Source organism: Hirundo rustica, chromosome 1 (assembly GCF_015227805.2).
Source record: "Hirundo rustica isolate bHirRus1 chromosome 1, bHirRus1.pri.v3, whole genome shotgun sequence".
In the NCBI taxonomy this organism is placed as follows: Eukaryota; Metazoa; Chordata; class Aves; order Passeriformes; family Hirundinidae; genus Hirundo; species Hirundo rustica.
The window spans coordinates 73,333,565-73,358,557 of NC_053450.1; the positions used below are offsets into that span (position 1 = coordinate 73,333,565).

A 24,993-nucleotide genomic window follows, 5' to 3' on the forward strand; every position below is an offset into this window, starting at 1 on the left:
ATATACTGAGGTGTCAGAGCCAGAATTTAGCACCAGTGCAGCAGCCTGGCTTATCTCCTGGTGCAGCAGCAAATGGCACTGCATTCACAGCACATCTGAGAGTACTTCTCTCCATCTTCATTCTAGGAACCTGTGGCCACAGCAGCTATGTGCTGGTTAGGGTTGGTTCAGGAGATGCCACGGCAGAACAGCCAGTGGCCAGGAAAGCACGTACTCTAAAGTCTCTGCAGTGCACAGGGAAATCCAGGCTGGCAGTGTTTTTCATCACGTGTTTTTGTAGTCTACAGACCTCTGTGCTTTCTGTTTGTGTCAGGCCAATTTTTGCTTTATGCTACACACCAAAGGGCCTGGTCCGATGGTTTTTCTCCTGCAGTGGAAGCTCTGGGCCTCCCTAGTGGTGGTGCATCATTTAGGAACCAGATACATGTTCACTCCAAATACTGCTTGGTTTGTCAAGATAAGCTGACATCCACTTGGTTTTACTTAAGATAATCCACTATGTTTTCCACATTTCTTCAACTTGCTGTTCATAACTAACTGAAACGATTTTGCAGTGAGAGTCAGGTGAGCAGATGAGGGATAAAACTAGGATAGCACAAAAAAACCCCAAACCAAAACAAACAAACAAAACAAACAAAACAAACAAAACAAACAAAACAAACAAAAAACCCCCCACAATAACTAGTTAAGCAAATAAATGCATTTTTAAATGTTCATCTACAGAAAAATTGAAAAGCAGTAGCTTTTGCTGTTTGGTTTTTTTTCAATGTTCTGAACTTTCAAAACAACTAAAAATGTAAGGGAATCATTTTTATGAAGCCATTTTAAAATGTCAGGGAAGATGGAAATGTCACAGTACAAATGGATAGTTTCCATTTTGCAGTTATTACTTATTATTATTTTGTATTCTCTTAATAAATCTCTTGAATAAAAATTCATTATCTAAGCATTTAAGTCATGTAAAACCAAAACGAGACCAAGGTTCTGAAAAGAACCTTGTCTTTTTCTCTACTCTTTCTATCCACACTTCTAAATATACCTTTTCTTTTGCCATAACCTTCTGTCATTTGGGGTTGTATCTATTACTGTCTTCAGTTTACCCTTGTACAATTAACCATTTTTCCTCCATTGTCTTGATAATAACATATATGGAACAGAGACTTTTTTTTTCACCATATTTGTTCAGTGCTTGCTGGCAGTAATTCTTGACTTTGTTGATTCAAAAGCCTTCTAACCTTCGAATGCCCTCCTTTGCCAAAAATTAAAAGCTACTTAAGCCATGGGTATTTCTTAGGCAAAAAATACTTGAGCTATTACTAAAAAAACAGGGATTAATAACATGTTTGCCAAAAACACCAAGAAGGCTGAGAGATGCCTAGTTTAATTTAACTTACAATAACATACTTTTTTTTTTTTTTTTTTACTCTTTATATTATTATGGTCTGTCTCCAACTTACGGGTCAGCTATTGTATAGCCCATACTGAAACACTAGGTATGAACAAAATTTTGTGATAAATTCTCTCTAAATGCTGAGAAGATGGTACACATGTAATGTTTGTTAGGTAATTTAAATGACTGAACAGACAGATAGAGATAGGAATGAAATCATTCACTGGCAATATACAGTGACTCCTTTCAAATGCTGTAATTGAATTTAAAGAAGCCTACCACAAGAGACTGAAATTGCAGAATTATACACATTAATCATGCCATGGTCTTTGTGAATTATAATTTAGAGACTTTTACTGACGTTTAATTTACATTTATCACAGCAGAGTAACAATCATATAACGAATAATGGTTACATGCTTGGGAAATAAAGAGTGGGAATTAGGAATATACTTGGTAATTGAAATTCTCAATTTCTTGGCTTTTTCTCCTGTTTTTGTCCATTGATTTTTCCTTGCTCTGACAAAATTAGTATTATAGCATTTCTCAGATCCTCAGTATTATGCTGGCAGATTTTTATTAGGCCAAAGTAATTTGCTGACACTGAGCAAAGTGAAGCTCAAAAATGAGTTTATTTTTTAAATAAACGGGGGGGGGGGGGGGGGGGGGGGGGGAGGGGGGGGGTTAAGTTATAAGTGGGATTTTTTCCACCTTGCTTTTCAGAGCAGAAGGACGCAGAAGAGCTGAGCCTGGTAGTCTAGCCCAAGTGTATTTTATTGCAGGACTTCACTGTACTTATTCAGCTGCTGGAGAGCCATATGAAGCCTTCACTTTTTCCTTAATTTTTTTTTTTTTGCCTACACAGGCCAGTATCATACACTCCACCAGCTTGAAAAATGGAATTTTGAAGGAACTAACGTGGTTACAGTTTAGGAAAATAGAGTTATAAAATTGCAACTTGGGCATGTGCCGCCTCTGCACTCTAAATTCAGACTTGAGCTACCAACCACTCTGCTGCTGACACGAAGCCCGAAGGCTGAATGGAAAGGATTTAATGACTGGCTCGACACAAAGGGCCATACAGTAAAGAGAGCTGAGGACTGCTAAGACTCATCGATCAGCTAGAGGGGTCGAAACAGCTGCCACAACGGGACGCTAAAACAATGCACGCATACCTTTCATCAGGATGGAATTCCTCTTTACCGTGAATAAATTAAATTGTTTTCTTCCTTAGCGATATTCCTGCCAACTCAGCAGAGCCCGAGCGACAGCTCTCAGTGCTCGTGGCAGAGTACAAAGTTTTAACGCGAGCTGCCCCAGCTATGTAGGGCAGCAACACATGGAAACGTAAACGATTAAGCTAAGAGAGAATTTTGTCCTTTACTGAGCGGTTTATTAGCTCTGGTGGAATGCCCCCGTTCAGGAAGGCGCGGTGAGATTTGGTGAACAGCACAGGTTCTGTGTGTCATCGACTCTGAGGAGGACGACGGCAGTTTCCAGGGCTTACCCATCCCTGATCTCTGGAACACTGACCCTCTCAAAATCTGGCCGATTTCACCTAGGAATGCAGCGTTTCTCTCCGATTCGGAGTGGAACTTAGAGTCGATTTTCGCTACATTTTGCGCGACTCCCGTAGTTTTCCCCCGCCCGCCCGCTGCCCTTGCTCCGCCTCCCGCCCGGGCGGCGGGGCCGGGCCCTGGCAGAGGCGCTGGGGCAGTGCCGGCTCCTCAACTTGGGTCATGGCAGCTCCGGGCAGCGCTACAGCCTGGGGGCATTGTGTCTGGAAAGCTGCCCGGTGGAAAAGGACATGAGGGTGTTGGTCAACGTGAGCCAGTATGTATCCAGCTGGCCAAGAAGGCCAAGGACATCCTGGCTTGGATCAGGAATTGTGTCGCCAGCAGGACCAGGGCAGTGATTGTCCCGCTGTACTCGGCATGGATGGGGCCACACCTCGAGTGCTGTGTCGAGCTCTGGGCCCCTCAGGTCAGGGAGGGCATTGAGGTGCTGGAAAGTGTCCAGAGAGAAAAGCCGCTGAAGGGTCTGCAACACCAATCCCCTGAGGCAGCCGGGGTTGTTTAGCCTGGAGAAAAGCAGGCTCAGAGGGGACACAATCACTCTGTGCAACCACATGAAAGGAGATTGTGACCACTTCGGAGTCGCCATCTTCTTCCCAGGCAACTAGTGACAGGAGAGAGGACATAGTCGCAAGATGCAGCAGGGAAGGTTCAGATTGGACATTATGAGGAATTTCTTCACAGAAGGAATGAATGGGCATTGGAATGGGCTGACCAGGGAGGAGGTGGAGTCACCGTTCTTGGAGGTGTTTAAGGAAAAGCTGTATGTGGCACTCAGTACCCTGGTCTAGTTGGCACGAAGGTGTTCGTTCATAGGTTGGAGCCGACGACCTCGGAGGTCGTTTCCAACCCAATTGACTTTGTTTCTGCGGTTGAGAGCGGGGCAGTCACGCAGCAGCTCCCGCCCTGCTCCGCCCCGGCCCCCGCCCGGGCCTCCCGGCCCGCTTGTCCGGCAGGCGGCGCTCGCGGCGGGCGGGCGGCGCTCCGTCCCCGCGCTGCTCTCTGTGGCCGCGGGCTCGGCGGCGCGGCCGGTCCGTCCGCTGGGCGCGCGGCCCCGCCCCCCGCGGTCACGCCACCCGCCCGGCCGGCGCTGCGTCAGCCCGGCAAGATGGAGACCGCCGAGGAAGGTACCGCGCTCGCCCCGCCGCCGCCAGTCCTCGACGGGGACTCTGCCGGGGCAGCCTCGGAGGGTGGGGGACGCGAGGGAGGAGGAGGAGAGTGTCACTGGGCCCGCTAGGCGGGCCGGGGGCTGTTCGCGCCCGGAGGGGCTTCTTGCACGGGGCTGCAGGTGCCCGGGCCCCGCGCCCCCGCCACCGTGCCGGGCCCGCTGTGCCGCGGGGGCCGAGCCGAGCCGAGCCGAGCTGAGCTGAGCTGAGGGGGCAGTGTGTGAGGCGGCGCTCGTGGGTGCCCCTTACATAACCACGGGGAACGGGGAGCGGGGGGGGGGAAAGGGGGGCGGTGCCGGCAACACCCGGAGCGGGGCTGGGATGGGCCGTACCGGGGCACCTGGGCACCGGGGCCCGCCGGAACCTTCCGCTGGCTGCGGCTTTGCTTGGGGAAGTGGGGCCCGGGGGCTAAATGAGATCCCGGGGCGGAAGGCAGCAGGCGGCGTGCAGCGGGAGAAGCGGCGGGGAGGACGGTGCCCCGAGATCCCTCCTGGCCGGCGGATCCGGCCAGCCCTACGGCCCAGGGAGTCCGAAATATCCCTTCGGCTGAATAGCGATAGCCGCTCCTTCCGCAAGGCTGACCTTGTTATGTGTGCCGGGCAATCTGTTTGAAAAATTGAAATATGCAGGAGCTGACATGTTTCTCTGTCCCTTTTACAGCAGACTAATACATAGTCACTTATCTAACTTAAAAGAAAAATTGTCGAAGATATCATAGTTATGAGGATGGTTTTATGCGTAGTATCCATTTTTAAGGGTATTTGAGATCAAACGTGGATCTAAGCATAACAAAAGTGCTGACAAAAATCACAAAAGCACAGAATTGTTAAGGTTGGGAGGGGCCTCTGGAGTTCATCTACTCCAATCCCCCTGCCAAGGCAGGGTCACCTAGAGCAGGTGACACAGGAATGTGTCCAGGTGGGTTTTGAATGTCTCCAGAGAGGGAGAGGGACTATATAGTTCAAGCATATTCTGGAGAACTTTGATAGATCAGCACTACATATTCTAGCACAAATCAAACTAAATAAAGGATGTTTGTTGTGCTATGTTTCTTGCAGTATTTGAGCTTTGTTTGTCATCTCAAAAAATAAGTGTAAATACTTATTGCGGTAGCAAGGCAGTTCCAAGGAAAGCATTTTGCATCTTGGCTTTTGTTACTTCGGCATCATTTTGAATGTAGCTTTTTTTCCTCAGGTGTCACTTGATTTTCCTGCTTGAGAGGATTAAAAAAAAAAAAAAAAAAAAAAAAGCTGGAAAAACATGAGCCACTGGATGAAATAAGACCTGCACCTTTGTAGCAGTGTCCTTTGGGTTGTGCCGTAGATATCTTTAATACCCACGATCACTGATGGTTTATCAAAAGATTAGTGTTTCTTAAATCCAACATTCAAAATTGCTTGCTGCAGCTCTGTAGACCTAGTCACTTATACCAGTGAAATCAACAACAAAGTGAAACTTTGATCGCTTGTCCTCTGGTTGCCCAGAAAAACTGGTTTTTATGCAAGCTGTGGTGGATACTCAGAACTGACCTCCTGATTTTCCACCACTCCAGTAGCTGGTAAATCCATTTTGGTGGATTTAATTCAAACAGCATAGTTGGTAATTTGTTACAGGCTGTTACCAGTGGTAGACTTTGATCATACCTGACTTAAGTAGGTGAACAGAAAGACCAGCAAGGCAAAGAAGAGGAAGTTTTCAGTTACATCTTTAAGGCATTATCTTCTTTAACTAAACCTTTGTGTTAAATTCCACACTTGAAATTTGGATTTTCTGGTTCTATATATAAGCACACACAAAGGTACATACATATGCAGCCTTGGATATTATATTGTGGCCATATCAATGTTTTCCTCAAAAGCTCCCAGTGGTAGCATGAAAGTAACCAGTCTATATACTCACTTTCCATAAATACCACTAGAATGTTACAACTTCTACAGTTTCAAACCTCAGATCCTACTATTAGAACTTCCCATAGCTTGCCAGAATGCTGAAGAGACTTCCCAAGGTTAGAAGGCTCTGAACCCCAGCAGCAGCAGCAAAGGCTGTGTCAGTGCCTTGAGGAAGAGGAAATACGATATTACTGTGTGCTTGAACTTCTGCTACAAGGTGTCAGATGGACTTTCTGAACGGGTGACTGTCTGATAACAGTATTAAGGCCATTGTGGTTCTGATGGGCTTTGTGCTTGACTGAACTGTATTGTGGAGCCAGAAAACTGAACTGCACGGTGAGAGCTTAGATAAGAGAGGCAGTTTGGGGTCATGGTCAGATGTAAGTGGAAGCTAGTTCACCTCAGAATGAATGGGAAAGTTGCTTCTCTGCAGCACCTGAAAGCACCAGATACCAGGTTTTGCTGAAGAGAGGTAATTCTGGTTCTTTCTAGGTAAATCAGTTTGTTGCTAAATAACGTAATCCTCACTTTTTGATATTCCAGTTGGAGAGATAATAGGCAGTGAATCACTGTCAGGGGGAGCAGGAGAGAACCTACTATTCAAGGTCATTTTTTCCAAAGCACGTGCGTAAAGAACAGGATGCAAAGTGTGTGTGTACACAGAAAAATTGTGACTCTTGCACGGTGGAATTCTCTTAGACTATGGCTGTAGGTCATAAGGCACATAGCTTAACACATTGACCTCAGCAGAGTTTATTGATTTGAAGCCGTCAGTTACTTAACAGTTCAAAGAATTACACTCATAATATGTTTATTTGTATTTATAAAACAAGTGGAAATATCTAGAAATTACCATAACTTGGAAAAAATAAAATTTAGGTTTATTTTAGTAATCTAACAGGCGGTCTTTTCTCAAGAATTTTTTTGCTCACAGTAATGCAAATTGCTTTTCCCCAAAAGTTTTGACAATAAGTGAACAGTTTGCTGTGAGAGTGGAGAGGCCATTAAATGAGCAGATTCAGAGAGAAGTGGGCAACTTTCAGGGAACAGTGTGCTTTTAGCTTGCTTTCATTGGTGCCAGAGTATCCTTAAAGCAGTGGTTTCTTGTTCTGTCTCATGCTTGTCTGACCCCTTGTGAGGCTGATCCAGCCTAAAAAGTTGTCAACTTGCTGTAGTGAAACAGCTCTGTTGGAAAGAATGCGGGAGGAGGTGGGCATGCCACAGTGAGTGGGCAGGGACTGCCTGTCAGTAGAGACCTGTCCTGTGCAGCCATCTGTAAGTGCTCTCTGGAATAAAAAAAGTGGTTTGTTAAATGAAGTAGCAGTTCTGGTCATTCTTGTCAGCAGAGGAGCCAGGGACTCCTGATGTTTGCAGAAATACTGCAAATCATCGCTGCTGAACATGGCAGTGATGGAAGTGCTCCTTGTGTCTCTTTGTAGCATCACTGATGTGATATTGAATACCTGTTTCTGTTAATTCTAGGTTTTCTTGCTGCATGAATGAATTCACTTGAACAACACTTTCATAGATAGAAAATTGTTTGAATTGAATCATCTGAATTCTTATGCTTTCTGTATAGAAACTGTCCTAATACTCCATATACTAAGGGTGCGGTCATAATGTGACTTCTTTATAGGAAAAAAAAATGAGTCTTTGGTGCCTTTTGGAAGTTTTTTGTAGAAAAGCATTAACTTTTGGAGATTTTGACCAAGAATAAAGATAGGTGATTCAGACTTGGAATTGCATATTTGCAGTATTCTCACATCTGTTATTTTTCTGACAAAGATCTCTGATATACATGTGTTGCACTCTTGCATGTTTGCTGGATAGTGGTTGATAGAGAAATAATTAACAAAAGATAAAATCTTAAACTCACGTATTATATAAAAATGGACGTTTTATGTTCACTTTCTTAATAGAAGTAAAAGGAAGAGTCAAGGGAAGATATGCATCTGTCAATAAACAGATAAGGCTTGATTTTTTTTTCTGTTTATTTGTGTGTTTAGAGCTTGGGCTAACTGAATGGTATTTAAAACAGACATCTGTTCTTTAAAGGGAAAGGTTTATGCTCACTCCTTTATCCAAAAAAACTCTTGCAAATTTTAGTTGTGAGAAAACATCAAAAACAGGGAATGAAGAAGGTACTGGACCTATGGAAATATTACTTAAATTATGAAAGAAATAGAAAGTGTCTTTTCTTGCTAGGCAGTGGGCTGTGTCCAAGTTGGGTAGCAAATTGCAAAATACCTATGTCTGTTTGTTATTTTGGATTTTTTCCCTTTCAACAAGAGCACCGAGGAAACATCTGTTTTAGGTTCAGGAGTAGCAAATTACTTAAGTCATTGTTGGATATTATTAAATCTCTTCTGTTCAGCCTCTGTTTAACTTTTTCCAAACTCAGATAGAATTTTTCTATTTCGAAGTATTCACGTTCAAGAAAATTATCCTTAACAGTTTATGTATTGTTTTAGTGATAACTCTTTAGGAAGAAAACACATCCTCCTGTAGCTTTACTGCGTCTGTTTCCTAGAAATCCTAAAATTTTGTAAGACGTGTTTTGAGTTTATGTAACGTGATCAAGCAGATAACGTTCTTGTTGCCCTTTCTGGTGATCTCCCAGTCTCTGTCTTGCAGCAGATCAAATCTGTCTTTCATCCTTTTTCAATTTATTCTAGCTTCATTTTGCTACATGGTAAAGTTTCTAGAGTGCAGTTGTGTCGTTTGTCTTGAAAATTCAAGTTCTTTGAGTAGTGGTGTAATAAGCTTTTTGTCCTTGTCAGCAGATATATGCAGAGTCTGTCGGTCGGAAGGAACTCCTGAGAAACCCCTCTATCATCCATGTGTGTGTACTGGCAGTATTAAATTTATTCATCAGGAATGGTGAGTTGTGTCTGTGTGTTTCTTAATATTTTTTTTCCTAATGAAAACATATTAATGTGTTTCTAAAAATACTTCAAATCTTCAGGTTAACTAGAGAAAAAATTCCAATTTTCAGTGGAAGCGTGTTAGGGATTTTCATGTTTTTTACATGATGATTTATTACAATTCAGGAAAAATTTAGTAATTATATATAGAAAGAAAGCACTGATAATTATTTGTTTTGGGGATTGCAGTTCTGATTATATATTAGACTTATGAAAACTAAGCAAAAAACCAGTTTGTTGGGGCTTTTTTTGCCCACTTATAGTTGTGAATAGAGAGTCAAACTTCGCAGAAAAAAAAAAACAAACCCTAGTGCTCTTTAGTCATTTTGAGGTGTGTTTGATTAGGAAGTGCTAAAGTAAAAACTGTAGTTCTGGTCTATATGGTAATTTTTGATGGTATTTTGATAGTCCTTCTGTCACAAATACAGCAGTTCTAAATCTTAGCTGTATCATCTATAGCCCATATCTTGAAGTATTTATAAAAACTGGCGTCACTGGTGGATGTCCGTGCCAGGATTTCTGCTTTGATCAATAATGTACTCAAAGGATGGTCTTCTACAGCACTGTGACATATGTCAGTTTAACTTTTTCTACTGTTTGAAACCTGCTTGATGGCCCAAATGGACTTAAAAAGCATGCCAGTTTAAGTCCTGCTTGACATTACAAATATCCTGATTAAAGTGCGAAAGCGGAGAATTGGTGTGTTTTCCTTAATGGAGGGATAAGGCTGAGAGATGTATAGCATGTGTTAATGTGATCACTTTTTGTTGCAGCTTAGTTCAGTGGCTTAAACACAGCAGAAAAGAATACTGTGAATTATGTAAGCACAGATTTGCTTTCACACCAAGTAAGTATGTTTTACTTGCTCCTATTTTTTTAAGAATTTTTCTCACATAGTATCTACAAAGTGATTACTTTTTCATTCAGCATAGTAGATCCAAACTTGTGGTACAAATTCTGTATTCTTGTTTTAATTGCAGTTTTTATGCATGTGAATTGCTTAAATAATGGTTAATTTGGTTCTTTTATAATCTTAATATCATAATTCATATCTTAATATCATAATAATACATAAAAATACTCTTCTATACCTTTTCTGACAGCCTCAGTCCCATTCTTTTGTTGCCAGCATTACAGTGTGTGGCACGTTTTCAGCTTCAGTGATAAATTTGAGTTTTTGGAAGTCTGAATGGTAAAGTGAAACCATGGAAAAATTTGAATTGTAGTTTTCAGTTACCTTTAAAGGATCTACCTGCAACACTACTACTTGGCTTCTGTCAGTTTCAGTTCAAGTGATCTTGACAGATAATAGAAATTATGATTATTCCACTTATATTTCAGTCAAGTTATGCTAATTACCCAGTATTAAATTGCCTTTATGTTAGATACAACTAAGTTCGTTAGGTAACTTATGATGAAGAATCTTCATATAATTCCCAGAGGATTCTTAATTACATTTTAACTGATTGTAGTAGGAATAGGTGAGGTGGCAGGCTGGTGTTAGTTAGTGTTGTCAGTTTATTGCCTGTTGAGAAGGTAAAGTGGATTTTATGCTATATTTCTCTCTTTAAATGTACTGATTTATTCTTGCTCCCTTTTCACCTTTTTTTGTGTGTTGGATTTTTTTTCCTCCTAGTTTTGTACTTTCGTAGAGAAAACTGAGGCTCATGTATTTTCTGTTCCAAAAATCCCTTCCCCTACCTTCCTTCTATGTGTTGAAATTGAACCTTGGTATGATCTATTTCTACCAACAATTAATTAAACACATTTGACCAGCAGTAAAATGTGTGATATTAACTCTGTCTTGGGAGGGTAATAGCATATTTTATGTTGAACACTGCAGTATTTTATGTTGAACCAGCTTTCTGGTTATTATTCTTAAGTACTACAGTGGCCTGGGGAAGGTTAGAGGTCATCTGCTTGCAGGTTTTATTTGTTAAACATTTTTATCAAGGCATTGTATTGCTTTTGTATGGAGCTTTTGCAAACTAAGAGTTAATACCCTCAGTTCTGAATCTCCCTGCAAGCTAATTTGCCACTTCCAAAATTGCATACTGTGACTGGATCCTCTGCAGAATTTAATGTGCGAGACCAGAAAATGGCACTTCAGTGATTTATTAGCTGTTGACTAGCTATACTAGTTTTATGTGGAAAGGAAAAAGCAAATCGAAAAGGTTTATAGTGTTTTCCTTGGGATCTAGGCAAATAAGATGAGCCACTTTAAACTAAATACACTTTATATGCATGTTACTATTGATAAGAGGAATCTTTGTTACTGCCCTGTCAACAGAGGTGTTCCTGCAGAAGTTAATTCTTTACTGACACTGCTGTTGCCAGCACAGCTTGTAATGTACTTGCAGGTTATAGACAGGGGAGAAAACATAGATGAGTTAATGTGGCTCAAAAAGTTACCATTTTTCATAGGAGCTTTGAAATTGGTAATCAGGAACCACTTTCTTCCTCATGCAGTAGAGTGTATCCTCCACATTCAGCCTCTAGTAAAGGCCTGCTTATCCTCTGCTGTACACTTGTCACTCCCCTGACTGGGTAGGCTCAGCTGATAAGGTTTTCTTCTTGGCTTTCCACACTGGTTGCAGTGTGCTTTTTCCTACCAGGTTCACACATTGGTAGCAAGTCAGGTACCCTTCACAGATCCCTCCTGCCTTCCCTACCCCTGGGGCCTTGTTTCATTGTTTGCCTCGCACCCAATACTCATGCAGTTACGGTTTCCTTAATTTCTCTTATCCTTCTTTCTTTGGAAGGTAATGCGGCTGTCCAGTCTGGAAACTGGATCTGCTTGTGGGAGCAGGGAAGAAGTCACAGGTGCTAGAGAGAGAATGATAAGGCAGGGAAAAAAATGGGACTTACATATATGCCAGTCATCCCAAGCAAAGTTGGATCTGGTCTGTAACCATGCCAGGTGTAGCACACTTTCAGATGAGTTGATTCACCATGGGATGTGGTCAAATAAACACATGCATGTAATTAATATTTGTGCTCCAGCAGACAAGCACTAGAAGTGTAAGAGAGTATTAGTGCAGTCATACCAGCAGCTCCCCTCTTGTTTAGCTTGGTTTGCTTGCTAAGGCTGTTGCTGTCATTCTGTCAAAAATGCTCCCTTGCTGGTGTAACTTCTTGTGTATGGAGTATTCGTAAACTATTTCTATGAGTTCTGTAACATTCTGGGATTTTTTTAGCACCTGAACTGCTAGTTTTGTTTTGCTTGTAAGGAAAGAAAAAGGAGAAGATTCAACTTGTATTTTGGCAGGAGTACAAAGGAATAAACTTTTCTTTGGAGTAGTAGCATCATTCTCTAAATGTAGGTAAATGACTCGATTTCAAATGCATTCTTTAAAGCTAAAGTGTTTATGTTTTAAAATTGATTCCTTTTCTGCAGTTCTACAGGAATTAGTACAACTATTTTAAAAGTAGCTTTTGACATTTTTTGATTGTCAAGGTGCTTGTTCATTTTTAACTTGTGGGTTTTCTTTCTGAGTTGTTAAAAAGTAACTACTCTGTGTTCTTTTCCTCCCCACACGTGTGGTTTCTTTTGTCGTGTGCAAGGATGTGCTTCTGTTAATGCTACAGTAAACATTCATAAGCACTGACACATGAAAGAAGGTGAGGCTGTATTTCCCATGAAAATACTGTTGTCAAAACTTCTCCATTCTGTAGGAGGTAATATTAAGATAAATACTGTCAAAAACACAAATATGGAAGCAGACTACGCTGATGTTTGTCTGAGGGTTGGGATGGGTTCATTTCTGTGCTTCCTGTGCAGCTTCATTGCTGGTATGTGGTTCGTACAATGTCACAAGATTAGTTAAAGCAAAGACTGTAAAACGAAAGGAAGCCACATTGAGTAGGGTGTTCCTTATCATGAAATTTGGATATTACATTATTGAAGGATATATTAAACTGATTTCTTTACTTGTTCATTTTGATAAACTTTTAACACAGTAGTCCATAGCTTCAGCATTTCTAGAAATTCTAATTTGAAAAAATAAACTTCTGGAACAAAATACTACCTGCTGGCACAGAATTCAATGTGTCTTCTGCCAGCTCCAGTGTGCAGAGTTCACACAGCTGAGATTTATATGAACGTTATTTCATATATTTGTTTAGAGCTGTGCTTGCTTGAGGAGTGGGGTTTTTCTCCTTTTACATTAGTGATCTGAAGCAAGGTCTGCATGTGTTTGAAGGGTGTAAAACACAGAAACAGAATGGTTTGGGTTGGAAGGGTCTTTTGAAGATCATATAGTCCCACCTAAAGAATATCTGACCAAGCCCTGTTTACCACACCAGTGCTTTCACGCAGGAGCTATCAAATACATGGTTTTTACTTATGACTTGCACAGTCTTATTTCACAATCAGTGCACGAGGATGACTGAGGCATATAAATGGCTTACAAATGTAATTGTTAATAAAAAAGCAATGGGTAAGAGGGTTGCAAGTGTGATGATTTTGTGAAGTAGGCTAAATGGCTGCTTCTAAAGAGAGCCTTGTGGTTTTTCTACCTTATTTGTGTCAGTGTAAGAGCAGAGTTTTGTCATACCATCTGTTTTGGAGAAGTAAAATTAATAATTTTGTTCCTGGAAAAGTTAAGCTTACAAGAGGGGAGGGTAGAACAAAACCCCGCCTCCTGAAAACAACCAACCAAAGAAAAAAACCCCACCCAAATTTAGGATTCACTACTAAATTAGCAGTTACACTGCATAGGTGTGACCTAAGTATGCAAAAAGCTTTCGAGTAGTTTTTCCATAACATGTACAGCTCAAAGAAGTTGAGCTAAACATATGAAAAACTCAGCCAAAGTCTATTTGAATTTCATGCTGTAATAGAATAAAAGACAATCTATTGTTTCAATTGGTCTCTAGTAGAAATATTTTTATTTGGAGGAACTGTGGTAAATAATGCAGGAATTTGGTTTCTCAAACTGCGTTTGGAAAGATTACTGGGATGGAAAGTAAGGGGTAGAGTTGTGGTGAGGAGGATGTGTGTGCAGAAGCAAATGAGGCTGGATGCTGTGGTGTCAGGGGTCAAGGTCTCAGGCATCAAAGTGATAATGGGAAGTGGATAAAGGAAGGTGCAGTGTGCACAGAGAGTGGCACTGGATGACAGACACAGGTGGGGATATAAGCTATGAAAATCACTGGCAGCAAGCTTCAGTGGTGCAGGGTGCTTGCACAATAAGGGTTCGTGTCATGCTAGGAATTCCTGTATTTCGTGCACCTGAATGTTGTAGGACACAAAAGGATTGTACCTTACCATCATGGTATAAAGCTTCTAGTGGAAAAAGCTGTGCATATTTTGAGGTAGGTGTGCACAGGCTAGTGCACAGGAAAACCAGCTTTCTTCCCACCCTCAGCTTCTGAAATCATCAAAAATCACCGAATTGTTAAAATTTGGGGGATATATACTACTCTTCTCTGAGTAGTAGCTACATTGTGCTTATATTTGAAAAGCTCTGTTGTAACCTTAAAACCTTTAGAAAACTGAGCAGGCAAAAATGCTAATTTTCATTATCACTTTCTGCTTTGAGTTAGGATGGACATTCTTTTTTACAGTTCCTTGTGTGTGTTCAGTAGTTCCTGGAAGATGCATTTTTATTTTATTTTAATTTTAAATATTTTCAACTTAATAACTTGTCCCTAAGAAATAAATCATTAACACAAAGTTAATGTTCTCAGTATAGTCCTTATTGCAAAGTGTTGATCAAAATATAATTTTTGAAAATGAGAAAGTTCTCAAAGTATCTGCTGAATTGTTTGAGTGGTACCATAAATATTTAACAGATATATGCTAAGTAGTTATTCTTTTGCACCCTTGACAAAGATTTTTTGTCTCCTGTGGCAGAAGTTTTCCAGAATGTTTGTTCAATGTGACCTGAGATCATTAGTCAGACTTCAGTTGGTATTTTCTGTGTTCCAAATTGTGTACTAAATCTGTTTCTGTAGCAAGAAAATTGTAGGACGATGTCAAAATATGTTTGTGTCCTGCTTTCATTTTACTGCTCTATGTTCTCATAGCTACAGTTCCGTAGTGTCACACTTCTAATCCTTTCTTTCATGAATTCCAGTGTCTTGCCAGGTACCTGGCAAATAACAAGCTTTGAAATTTCAAACCAGTTACTGCTTGTCTCAGGGGGTACTGTTTTCTTGTTACTTTGTGTCAGTTATAATCCACACATTGCTGCAGTCTTCTCCTCATTCTTTGACTGCTTCTGGATGTTAATACTGTTGGTGTTGATACTGACTGTGTTTGTCTCTTTACAATACAGAAACAGAGTGAAATAGCCCTGGAGAGAAAAGAATTCCTTTCTCCTGTAGAAACTTCTTCTCTGAGACTAGTAAAAGGATGATTGGGAATGTAGGTGAAGGGGCTGCAGGTAGATAGCATAAAACAATATTTGTTAGACTCTTTAAGGATTGCTCATGAGAAGAAATGAATACTTCTTTCTATTTGTTCTTATAAAAATTGAGTTTCCTTATGTAGTTAGAAGCATGTGATGTTTTAAAAGATAGTGCATAATGTTAAAGTCTTCAAACACAGACGTTTCCAACATAATAAACATCCAGGCAGTAATGTCTTCATGCAATTCCCAAATATCATTTATCTTCTTTATTCAGATCTGTTACTGATAGTGTGCATTACCACTTCTTGGTATCCATGTAAGTGTGTAGAAACTAAGAACATGTAATGAAATTGTTAGATGTTTTCCAGTTGTTTGCAAAAGAAGACCTCACCACTGTTTTTCTTGCCTTTTGAGTAGGGATGAGGCTATGCAACATAGGTGTTGAATTTAAAAGGTCAAGAAGGTTTAGTGTTACGGTAATACCTGTGCAGGATGAGAGATTTGCATTGTGCTCTGTAGTAGGATTGTCCTTAGAAGAAATTCCGCATGATATGAAACACATATCTGTGGAAAAGTCAGTCATTGTGTGCAAATTCCAGTGTCTGTGGATACTTAATCCATTCTCTTCAATCTTCTTCCCTGTGTGCTACTTTTCCTGGGGATTTTTTTGGCCTGTGCTGTTGGATGGCAAGTAGAATCTAAATTATCTAGCACAAACAAATGGATATTGTGCAAAATTGCTAATTGCTCTTGTTCCTTGTGCCTTTTCCATGAACTAGGTTTATAAATAGGAATCTTTGAGGTAGTGTTGAGTGAGACTGATACTAATTTTAGAATCTGCTTTCTCTCGAGCTTATTTTTAGGTAACTGAGGTTTACGGTTAACAAGTAAAGCTATTAAAAAACCTCTCTTAGGTCAAAAACTGGCATGGAGCTTAAGAATTTTCCCATTCCACTCAGAACACAATGAAACAAAATTGTTATGTAATTTATTTTGTTGTTGTTTGTTTGGAGTCATCTCTTGAGAATATAAAATATGCTTTTTCTTCTAGTAAGCTTTTGTTAGACACAAACAGTTTCTAGTTGGCAGGACTTTTCTACAAATGCTTCTCTAAAGGACAAACTGTTTCATAAGTGTCTTTTCTACACAGTTTATTCCCCAGATATGCCTTCACGGCTTCCAATCCAAGACATCTTTGCTGGACTGGTTACGAGTATTGGCACAGCAATACGATACTGGTTTCATTACACACTTGTGGCCTTTGCATGGTTGGGAGTAGTACCTCTTACTGCATGTAAGTATTGATTTTCTGTACATGCTACTCTTAGACACAGGGAAATGTGCTGCTTCCTGCAACAAAGTTTTGTGAGACCATTGTTGTTCATTTTAAAAAAAATTTGAAGACTATTTCATTTATTTTCACTCAGAAATTCTACCTGTTTGACTCTTAAGCCAGTAGTGCAATGCAGAAAGTTGTTAAGACACAGGAGAGAATACATGAAAGAGCTTTTAAATGTCTTAATCCAATAAAATGCCTCTTCTCCATTATCTTCTTTAAAATCAACATGGAAAGTTTTATTTTATGCCATTTATTAATATTACAATAGAAAAGTTGTTCTGTTTTTATTAACCATCTATAAATGAAAGGGCAGGGGTTTTTATGTGAAAAGTAGAATTCCTTACAATCATGGACAAATTGATTTGTAAAACTCTTAAATCTCAAAGTCATGTAAGTAATAAAGGAATTCAGTAGAAAAGAGAGCACACATTTAAATTATTCTAGTATCCAGTTTGAAATTTACTTTCCAAATAGAGATGGAAAAAGAACTTAGGATGTTTCAACAAGCTAAGAATACACAGAAAATGGAGGAAAGGCAGAAGGAATATAGTATTCAGTCAAGGAAATAATTGGAAGTGCATCTTTACAAACCATAATATGCCCCTTGAACAAAAGAGCAAGGGAGTAAATGCATCTCCCCAGACAGTTTCTCGGTATGTTCTGTGTTTTCATTTACAGCTGGCAGAGGCTTAGTTTGAGAGTAGCAGAATACTGGCATCACCTTATTTTCTGAAGTAGACCATATACACTGGTGGCCTACTTTTTAAATACAAATTGTAGTAAAAAGCTAACATTTCCTAGCATCAACTATTAATCCATAAAACAGTTACTTAAAACAGATGATGAAATGGTGATGATCCTTGTGACATGATATCATAACACCAGAAGTTTATATACATTTAAAATATGATTGAGCAAATTAAAGGGGGGAAAATTCCATCAAGGGTTGTTTAGCTGTGAGCTATTTTGGTATAGGAAGTGAAGTGTATGAGAATGTTTTGAAGAAGTATCCTTGCAAGTATCTTCAGCCTGCTTCCATATTCTTCCTTAGGCATCCATTAGTGTGACCAGTGCTGGACACAGGTCTAGAGGAATCTTTGGTCTAATCTAGTATTGCAGCTCTTACACTTTGAATGTGTACTTGTAAAGATGTGCAGCTAAAACACAGCTTTGTTCCATGTGGTTGTATTTGGTCTTGAGTTCTGTTCATGCACTGAAAGTTGAGATTTTCTTCCATTTCATAAATTTAGTTGGACACCAGCTGAAAAGAGGGTACCTGGGATCCTTTCCAAGTGAAGCTGTAGCCAAAATGGAATTTATATCAAGCTTCTGTTTATTCACACAGGTCGTATCTACAAGTGCTTGTTTACTGGCTCTGTGAGCTCACTACTGACACTGCCATTAGATATTCTGTCCACGTAAGTACTTCAGCAGTTTGATATAAAAACCTGTCTTAGATTACCGTGAAAACAGTAACTTTGGAACAGAGTGTCTCTTTCATCCAGTTACTCTTGTTATCTTCCACCATCTTAATAAGCAACTGCCCATTACCCTTTGAACTACCAGATGAATGGACAACACCATTACAACAGAAGTCATTTCACTCTGGAGTTCCATTATTCAGGATCTTTGGAGCTGGAAAACCAACTTTGCAAAGTGGGCTCTGGTTAATGAAAATTTTTATTTGATGTTAAGAAAACTTACGCTGCAAAATTACACTTAATAATTAAAACAAATAATTTCCTATGGTTTAAATCAGATACTTTGTAGAATATTAAAAAAATGTCACTACTAATGTCACTTTCTGTTTCCTTTGTTGCATTTTTGTATTTTGAATTTAATTTTTTCCATTCTGAGTCTCTTACCTGAGAGGGATTGTTTTTTTAATCAGATTTCCGTTTAGCTGGTACTTGGATTTTTAGTGCTTCAATCACCATCTGCTTTTGCCCATTGTCTTTCTTTGTCCTTTTTAAATCAACTTTGCCTAAAGAATCAGTAAATACCAAGCAATAGAATTCCAAGCTGCCTCTTACTTTCTCATTATCTTGAACCTGAGGAACCGAAACTGAGTTTAAGTAGAATCAGCTGCACATCAAGCAAATTTGGCGTGAATTTTCTCTGTGGTTCAGCTAAGTCATCTCAATTGGGCTGTTTGATTTGAAAAATCAGGTGAAGTTGTGTTTAACTAATTTTCATAACTGGATAGAGATGCTTGTTTCAGGTGAATAACAGCATATTTACTTCTATCTCTGTAGTGTAGATTCTATTTTTATTTTTTTGGAGAAGAATCTGAAACAACTGAACCTAGAGCACCTCATGTCTGTTACAGTCTAGGGAGAAAATAAGAAACTCAAGTACTTGTCAGGTTTTAATGGTGTGTGAAAGTGTGTTTTGACGTTTCTTTCTTTGGCAGAGTCAATTACAGTAGTCTCTTATGTCACCTTTTCATTTTGGACTTCATGTCCCCATGGTATTCACTGTGCTCTGCAGGCACAAGTTTGCAGCTTCAAGAAGGACCAGACAAACGCTTCTTTGGAGATGGCAGAGTACTATGGTGCCACGTTTCTTACTTATTTTTAAGAACATACTGTAGTTTTCCAAGGAGGTACCTGAAATTAGGGATGAGAATTGCTTAAGATGGTTTAAGCAATGCATTGCATGAGACCCTAGTTTTGGTTGGCTGTCTGAACGTTGCTTTGCTGCTGCTATACAGTTATGTATGACCTGATTGATTAAGATTTTTAAGGTATAGAGATAATATCTGAGGCAAAATGCTACCTGAAATGTAGAGCAGTTGAAGGGAAACCCTACAGTTGCATTCTTCTGGTTCAGGTAGCTCAGCAGATGAAATGCTTAGGTGGACTGGATATTATGCATTTAGCCATTTAAGTAAACCTGTTCTTATATCAAACCATTTATGTAGTGACTATTGTGTTTCCTTTGCTGTTCTGGAAGATTGTTTTTTTCTGAACTGCTATGTAGTCTTACCAGCAAAATATTGTTGTTATTAATACTTTTTTTTTCTTTTACAGGGAGAACTTACTGGCTGACTGTTTGCAGGGCTGTTTTGTGGTGACGTGCACTCTGTGTGCATTTATCAGCCTTGTCTGGTTACGTGAACAGATAGTCCATGGAGGAGCACCACAGTGGCTGGAACAGAATCAACAACAGCCACTCAATGGTGTTGGTCAACAAAATGAGGTAAAACTTACTGCTCATTAGTTCACAATTAATTTAGAAAACGTGGTTCTGGGAGTAAATACATTATCAGAACACAACAGTAAGGATATTGTACTTCAGGGTATCTTTATTTGTTAACACAAGTTGAACACTTGTTCCTATATGAACTCGGTGACACCACTGTTACGTTTTTGAGGTTGTTTTATTGTGTAGCATTGCATAGATTCTTATCTCTGTATCTTTACCATTTTTTAAGGTAACTTACCTTTATGTGCATAAAATTATCAGGCATAGTCAGTGAAGATGAAGGTTGCTTTTATTTTGTTTTTTTCATAAGTATGCCGGTAGTTCATGAAGTAACAATTCACTGTTCTCAAAGCAATTGGAAGTTTTGTTGACACCACTGAAGTTGGAGCTTCTCTGCCCTCCTCCCACTCCCAACACACATATGTGCACTTCTTCAGTGCTTTCAGGAGTCTCTTGGGTGGGAGAGGTGATAAGCAATCCATGCATAGGGAAGATACAATTCAAAATGTGGTTTTCTTTTTAGTAAATGTCAATTTTTAAAATACAGAGATTCTCATCTTGGTGACTGACTTGGGTTGGCCTTGAATTATCGTCTTTCTAATATAATGATAGTTTCCGTGAGAGAGTTCCCCTCTGTTAAGCACTTGGTGAGACCACATTTGGAGTGCTGTATCCAATTTTAGGGTCCCCCAGTACAAAAGAGGCATGCACAGACTGAAGTGAGTGCAGTGAAGGGCCAACAGAAATTGTTATATGATTGGAATATCTGACATGATGAGAGGCTAAGAGAAATGCAATTGTTTAGTTTGAAAATGAGAATGCTCAGGGTGGACCTTATCAATCTGTATAAATGCCTTATGGGGGGCTGTAAAGAAGACAGAACCAGAGCTGTCCTCCTGGTATTGAGTGACAGGACCACAGGCAGTAGAATGAAATTAAAATGCAGGAATTTCCATTTAGATTTTTTTTTTCAGCTGGATTTTGTTTGTGTTGGGTTTTGGCTTTTTTTTTACACTACTGCTGTGATCACCTACTGGAACAGGTAGCTCAGAGAGGTTGTAAAGTTTCCACCTTCGGAAAAAGTGGCTCAAAAGCCAAGTGGAAACAGCACTTAAACCTCCCATAGCTGACCCTGCTTTGAGTAGTCATATCAGCTAGATGATCTCTAGAAGCCATTTCCTACCTCAGCTACTCTGTAAAGCTATCTGAATGTTTATTTTCCTGATTATAAAGGTTTAGTGGTCCTAAGTGTGATTCTTACTTAGAAAATACATTATTGACTTCTTTAAATACTGTTTGGTTTCGTGTATATACAGGATAAAAAGCATGAAGAGAGCTTGATCAATTTAACTGAGTACTAAATCCAGTTTTCTGCAGGCTCAGGCTGCTGTGAATGGAGGTGTTGAAAATGCTGTGCTTGATCAACCTGCTAACCCAGCTGCTGAGAATGTAGTTGTAGGTGAGAACCCTGAAATTCAAGAGGAACAAGTAGACGAAGAAGAAGAAGATAATGAAGATGAAGAGGATGCTGTAGTAGAAGACGCAGCAGATGCAAACAATGGAGCACAAGGTAACAGGTGACTCAAAACATTAATATTCTAGTTCTTACTAAATATAAATTAATTGAATATAAAACTGCTGTAATTGAAGGAAGCTGTGTAGATTCCCTCTTCAGCTTATTTATCTTGGCTTTGCAAATTTCATGCATTTTGAGTGCTGAAGCAGCTGCTTGCTGAAAAGCTGTCGACAGTTACAAGATACATGTTACGCACTGAAGTCTTATTGTTCATTTAGAACATAGCATGGAGTGGTTACATCTTGTTTTGAGTGATCTAACAGCTCTAAAAATGGCCATTGTCTCCTCAGATGACATGAACTGGAATGCTTTGGAATGGGATCGAGCAGCAGAAGAACTTACTTGGGAGCGAGTGAGTAAGAATCATTTTCTTGAATTTAATAATTCAGGCTCATAGTTTAAATGATTTGTAGTATTGCTGTGTTAAAATGCATTTCGGATAGATTTGGAAATCATTCTTTTGTAAGAGCCGTTAGTGACCTATGAAAGTTGTTACATTATGAACACAATGTTATTATGTTACTTCTTAACCATCAAAGGAAGCATTTCTTTGAGTATAGTAGCAGCTTGTAAGTATAGAGTGTAGTAGCAGCTTAAAACATGTGTTAGTAGGCTTTTCTGAAGTCTTCCACTTGGTGAGGGGCAGAGCTGACTTGCAGCTTGCTTTGAGGACCCTGGGCCAGATTCAGAGTGCATGGGAGTTGCATTAGATGTAGTTTAGTGCTTAATTTTTGTATTCATGAAAGCATTAGACTAAAGAAAAGAGAAATGGAAGTTTAGGTTTCCTTGCAAAAAGCAAATGTGTTTTTCTAAAAATGATGGAGCATTTTACATTTAACATGGTTTCTGTATTGTTTGGATGACAAATTCCATGACTAGAGCATGACATGCATGTAGACTGTAATCATGGAGTAGTGTAGAGACTCGAAAATTAGGGGGTTGTAGCTGGTCTAGAAGCAGCCAACATGTGAGTTTAAAGCTGACCACATGGAGCAAAATCTGCCTGAAGGTAGATGCGCCAGCTTCATGTGATTTACCAGCATCACTGCTATGCTCTGGTATAGTCGTTGCCTCGATTGCAGGGTAGCAGAAGTACAGCTTTCACCGTGAGTGGCACATCTTGATATTTGTTTTGTATCTACTGAAAGCTTCTTAGTGTATTTTGAAAGATATTTCATGAAAAAGGAAATTTATTTCACATATTCAGGTTCCTGAATCATTCTGTTCTTTATTTCAGGATGAAAGTGTTGTATTTCTGAACCAAATTTATTTGCTAGAAAGTGCTGATATATTCCTAACTGATGATATTTTTTTGTCTCTCCGTGAATATTGAAGCCAGTTTCAGCATGCTCTCATAACCACTTCCAATGCTTTGTGCTAACACAGGCAATAAATGTATAGTTGACATTTAGTATCAAAATTTGGGTAGGCTCTTCTATTTTGTCATCCTGTAAAAATACCGTGCAAGTTTTCTGAATTTTCAAACATTTTTGCGTCTTGATTTGATTTGTAAAATATGTGCAACTCTTATATCTTGGAACTTAGCGCAAAGTCCTCGTACAAAAGAGCCTTGAACATGGAACTTTACAGCAGTAATTGTGGAGTAGGAGTGTCTGGATTGAAATAGTAAGATACACTCAAAGTGGGGGGAAAGGAGATTTTTTTTTTTTTTTTTTTTTTTTTTATATTTAATATATGCTTTATTTTTGGCTGCTGTGTGGATGCTTCCCATAACAGCTGTGCTAAATGATGAAGAATTTGTTTCCCATCTTCCCTTGATGTAGAATAATTCTGTTCAAAAGTTATTAGTATACAGTGTAGCAAATTATCCTGTTAGTATTTGCTTTTATACATCAAGGGTAAAATGCTAACTTTTCTCAGTGCAGCATAAACCAATATTTTGCAAGTAGGATGAAACAAAAATTTAAATATTGAGTTGATTAAACATGTACTTAAATAGTCATTCAATTACTACAGTTTTTTGTAAATACACAATCTTTGTCGAAGTCTTGGAGAGAAACAGCTTATAAATTAATTGATTATATGTTTGGTTTGACACATGTAAATACATGTGTGTTCAGATATTCCGCATGTATGTCACTGCCTTTGAACACCTGAGTTTGCTGTTAAATGAGAACTTAATTTCTCTCTTTATCTGTAAGAACTTATGTCCTGGTACTGTTGGGTGGGCCATAAAAAAAGCTATTGACTGTATTGGACAATAAAGGTCAATGCCAAAGAGCCTTTTTTTTTATATTCCAGTTGCTTAGTTTTTCTGATAAGTAAAAATAACTTTATCTTCACAGATGCTTGGACTTGATGGATCTCTGGTTTTCTTAGTAAGTGCAGTTCTGTTTTTCAAGAATTTATGCAGAAGGATTATTTTAAGTTCCTGTATTTTTTAATATAGATCATTGTATCTGGAGTCCTTATTTGCATATCATGTATATATATATAACTTTAAAAAGAGTTTCATATAATGTCATGTTCAAACAAACTGGTTTTTTTAGGAGTTTCACAAATTATAGTGGGAGGTGTGTGTGGCATAAAAGTGGAATTTCTTAGACTATGTAGATAACTTTGAATCACTCCACTGTAAACAAAAACTAGACCTTTTAAAAAGCACACACTGAAAATACATATCTGTTTTAATCTTATGTTTTGCTCTTAGATATAATTAAAATACTGTTCTCATTCAGATACATTTTATTTGTCGTAATACCACCACACTAACATGAGATGTGCGAGTTCCGGTGATAATAGACTGTTGAAATAAGAAGTTGAGATACAAAAGTCAAGTCACTTATTTAAAAGACTGACATTTATGTGCTCTTTTCTTGTCATCTTCCTCTTTCCCCCATACTCCTTACAGGAACATGTCTTTTGGGTGGTGTCTTTAAATACGCTATTCATACTTGTCTTTGGTAAGTATTGTTTGCTCTCAGGCTTTAAAATGATCCTTCTTTGTGAAGTGATAGTACAGGTCAGTTTTAAGGCTGTCCTAGAGAAATTAAGATGTGACATCTTGAAGTGAATGGATTTAAAATAGGAAACCTAGCAGAACCCTTAACCGTGTCACCCAAAGTGTTGCCTTTTTCCCAACCTGGAAATGAAACTTGAGATAATTTTAGTAAGGAGGTAATGTAAAAGGGGATCTTTTATTTGAAGGCCTTCAGAGGCAGTTTTGAAAAGATGTCCACAAAAACACACCCCTTCCCCCCAGGGTGAGTACATTTCTGTAGGTTGTAGGAAATTAGCGTAATTGATTAAACCACCACTTAGGAGGACAAGTGATGATGCAATTCCCCCCCAGGTCAAGCCCCTTCTTTGGCCCCCTCTTCAACATTAACTGTGCTTTGTCCATGAGAATGTGTCTCCAAGAGTTGTTCTTGGCCTTGGATCCCAGGAAGATCGAATGGGGGCCTTGTACCCCCAGGGCTTGGAGCTCTGGAATTTGTTTTGTCTTTCTGCTAGGGAAAGGCCATGGAAAAGTACTGGGAAAGCTAGCTACCAGTACAGTAGGTGACAGAGTTAGAAATATATGTGTGAAGAATACAGAAAACACAGAAAAA

General features: G+C 39.3%; 1 protein-coding gene across 2 annotated transcripts in view; it reads left to right on the forward strand.

Annotated features, from left to right (window-relative positions):
- Window positions 1–4,003: 4,003 nt before the first annotated feature.
- MARCHF6 (membrane associated ring-CH-type finger 6) overlaps window positions 4,004–24,993 on the forward strand; it is a 45,406-nt gene continuing 24,416 nt past the window's right edge. The window contains exons 1-10 of one of the 2 annotated variants that reach the window (XM_040058205.2): window positions 4,004–4,091; window positions 8,803–8,899; window positions 9,717–9,790; window positions 16,450–16,593; window positions 17,984–18,056; window positions 19,671–19,839; window positions 21,223–21,415; window positions 21,712–21,773; window positions 23,728–23,760; window positions 24,294–24,345. In XM_040058205.2, the coding sequence (XP_039914139.1) occupies window positions 4,073–4,091; window positions 8,803–8,899; window positions 9,717–9,790; window positions 16,450–16,593; window positions 17,984–18,056; window positions 19,671–19,839; window positions 21,223–21,415; window positions 21,712–21,773; window positions 23,728–23,760; window positions 24,294–24,345 (916 nt within the window). In that variant the 5' untranslated portion in view covers window positions 4,004–4,072. Of the gene's footprint in view, window positions 4,092–8,799; window positions 8,900–9,716; window positions 9,791–16,449; window positions 16,594–17,983; window positions 18,057–19,670; window positions 19,840–21,222; window positions 21,416–21,711; window positions 21,774–23,727; window positions 23,761–24,293; window positions 24,346–24,993 lie in introns of both variants that reach the window. The other variant, XM_040058196.1, reaches the window with a different exon arrangement.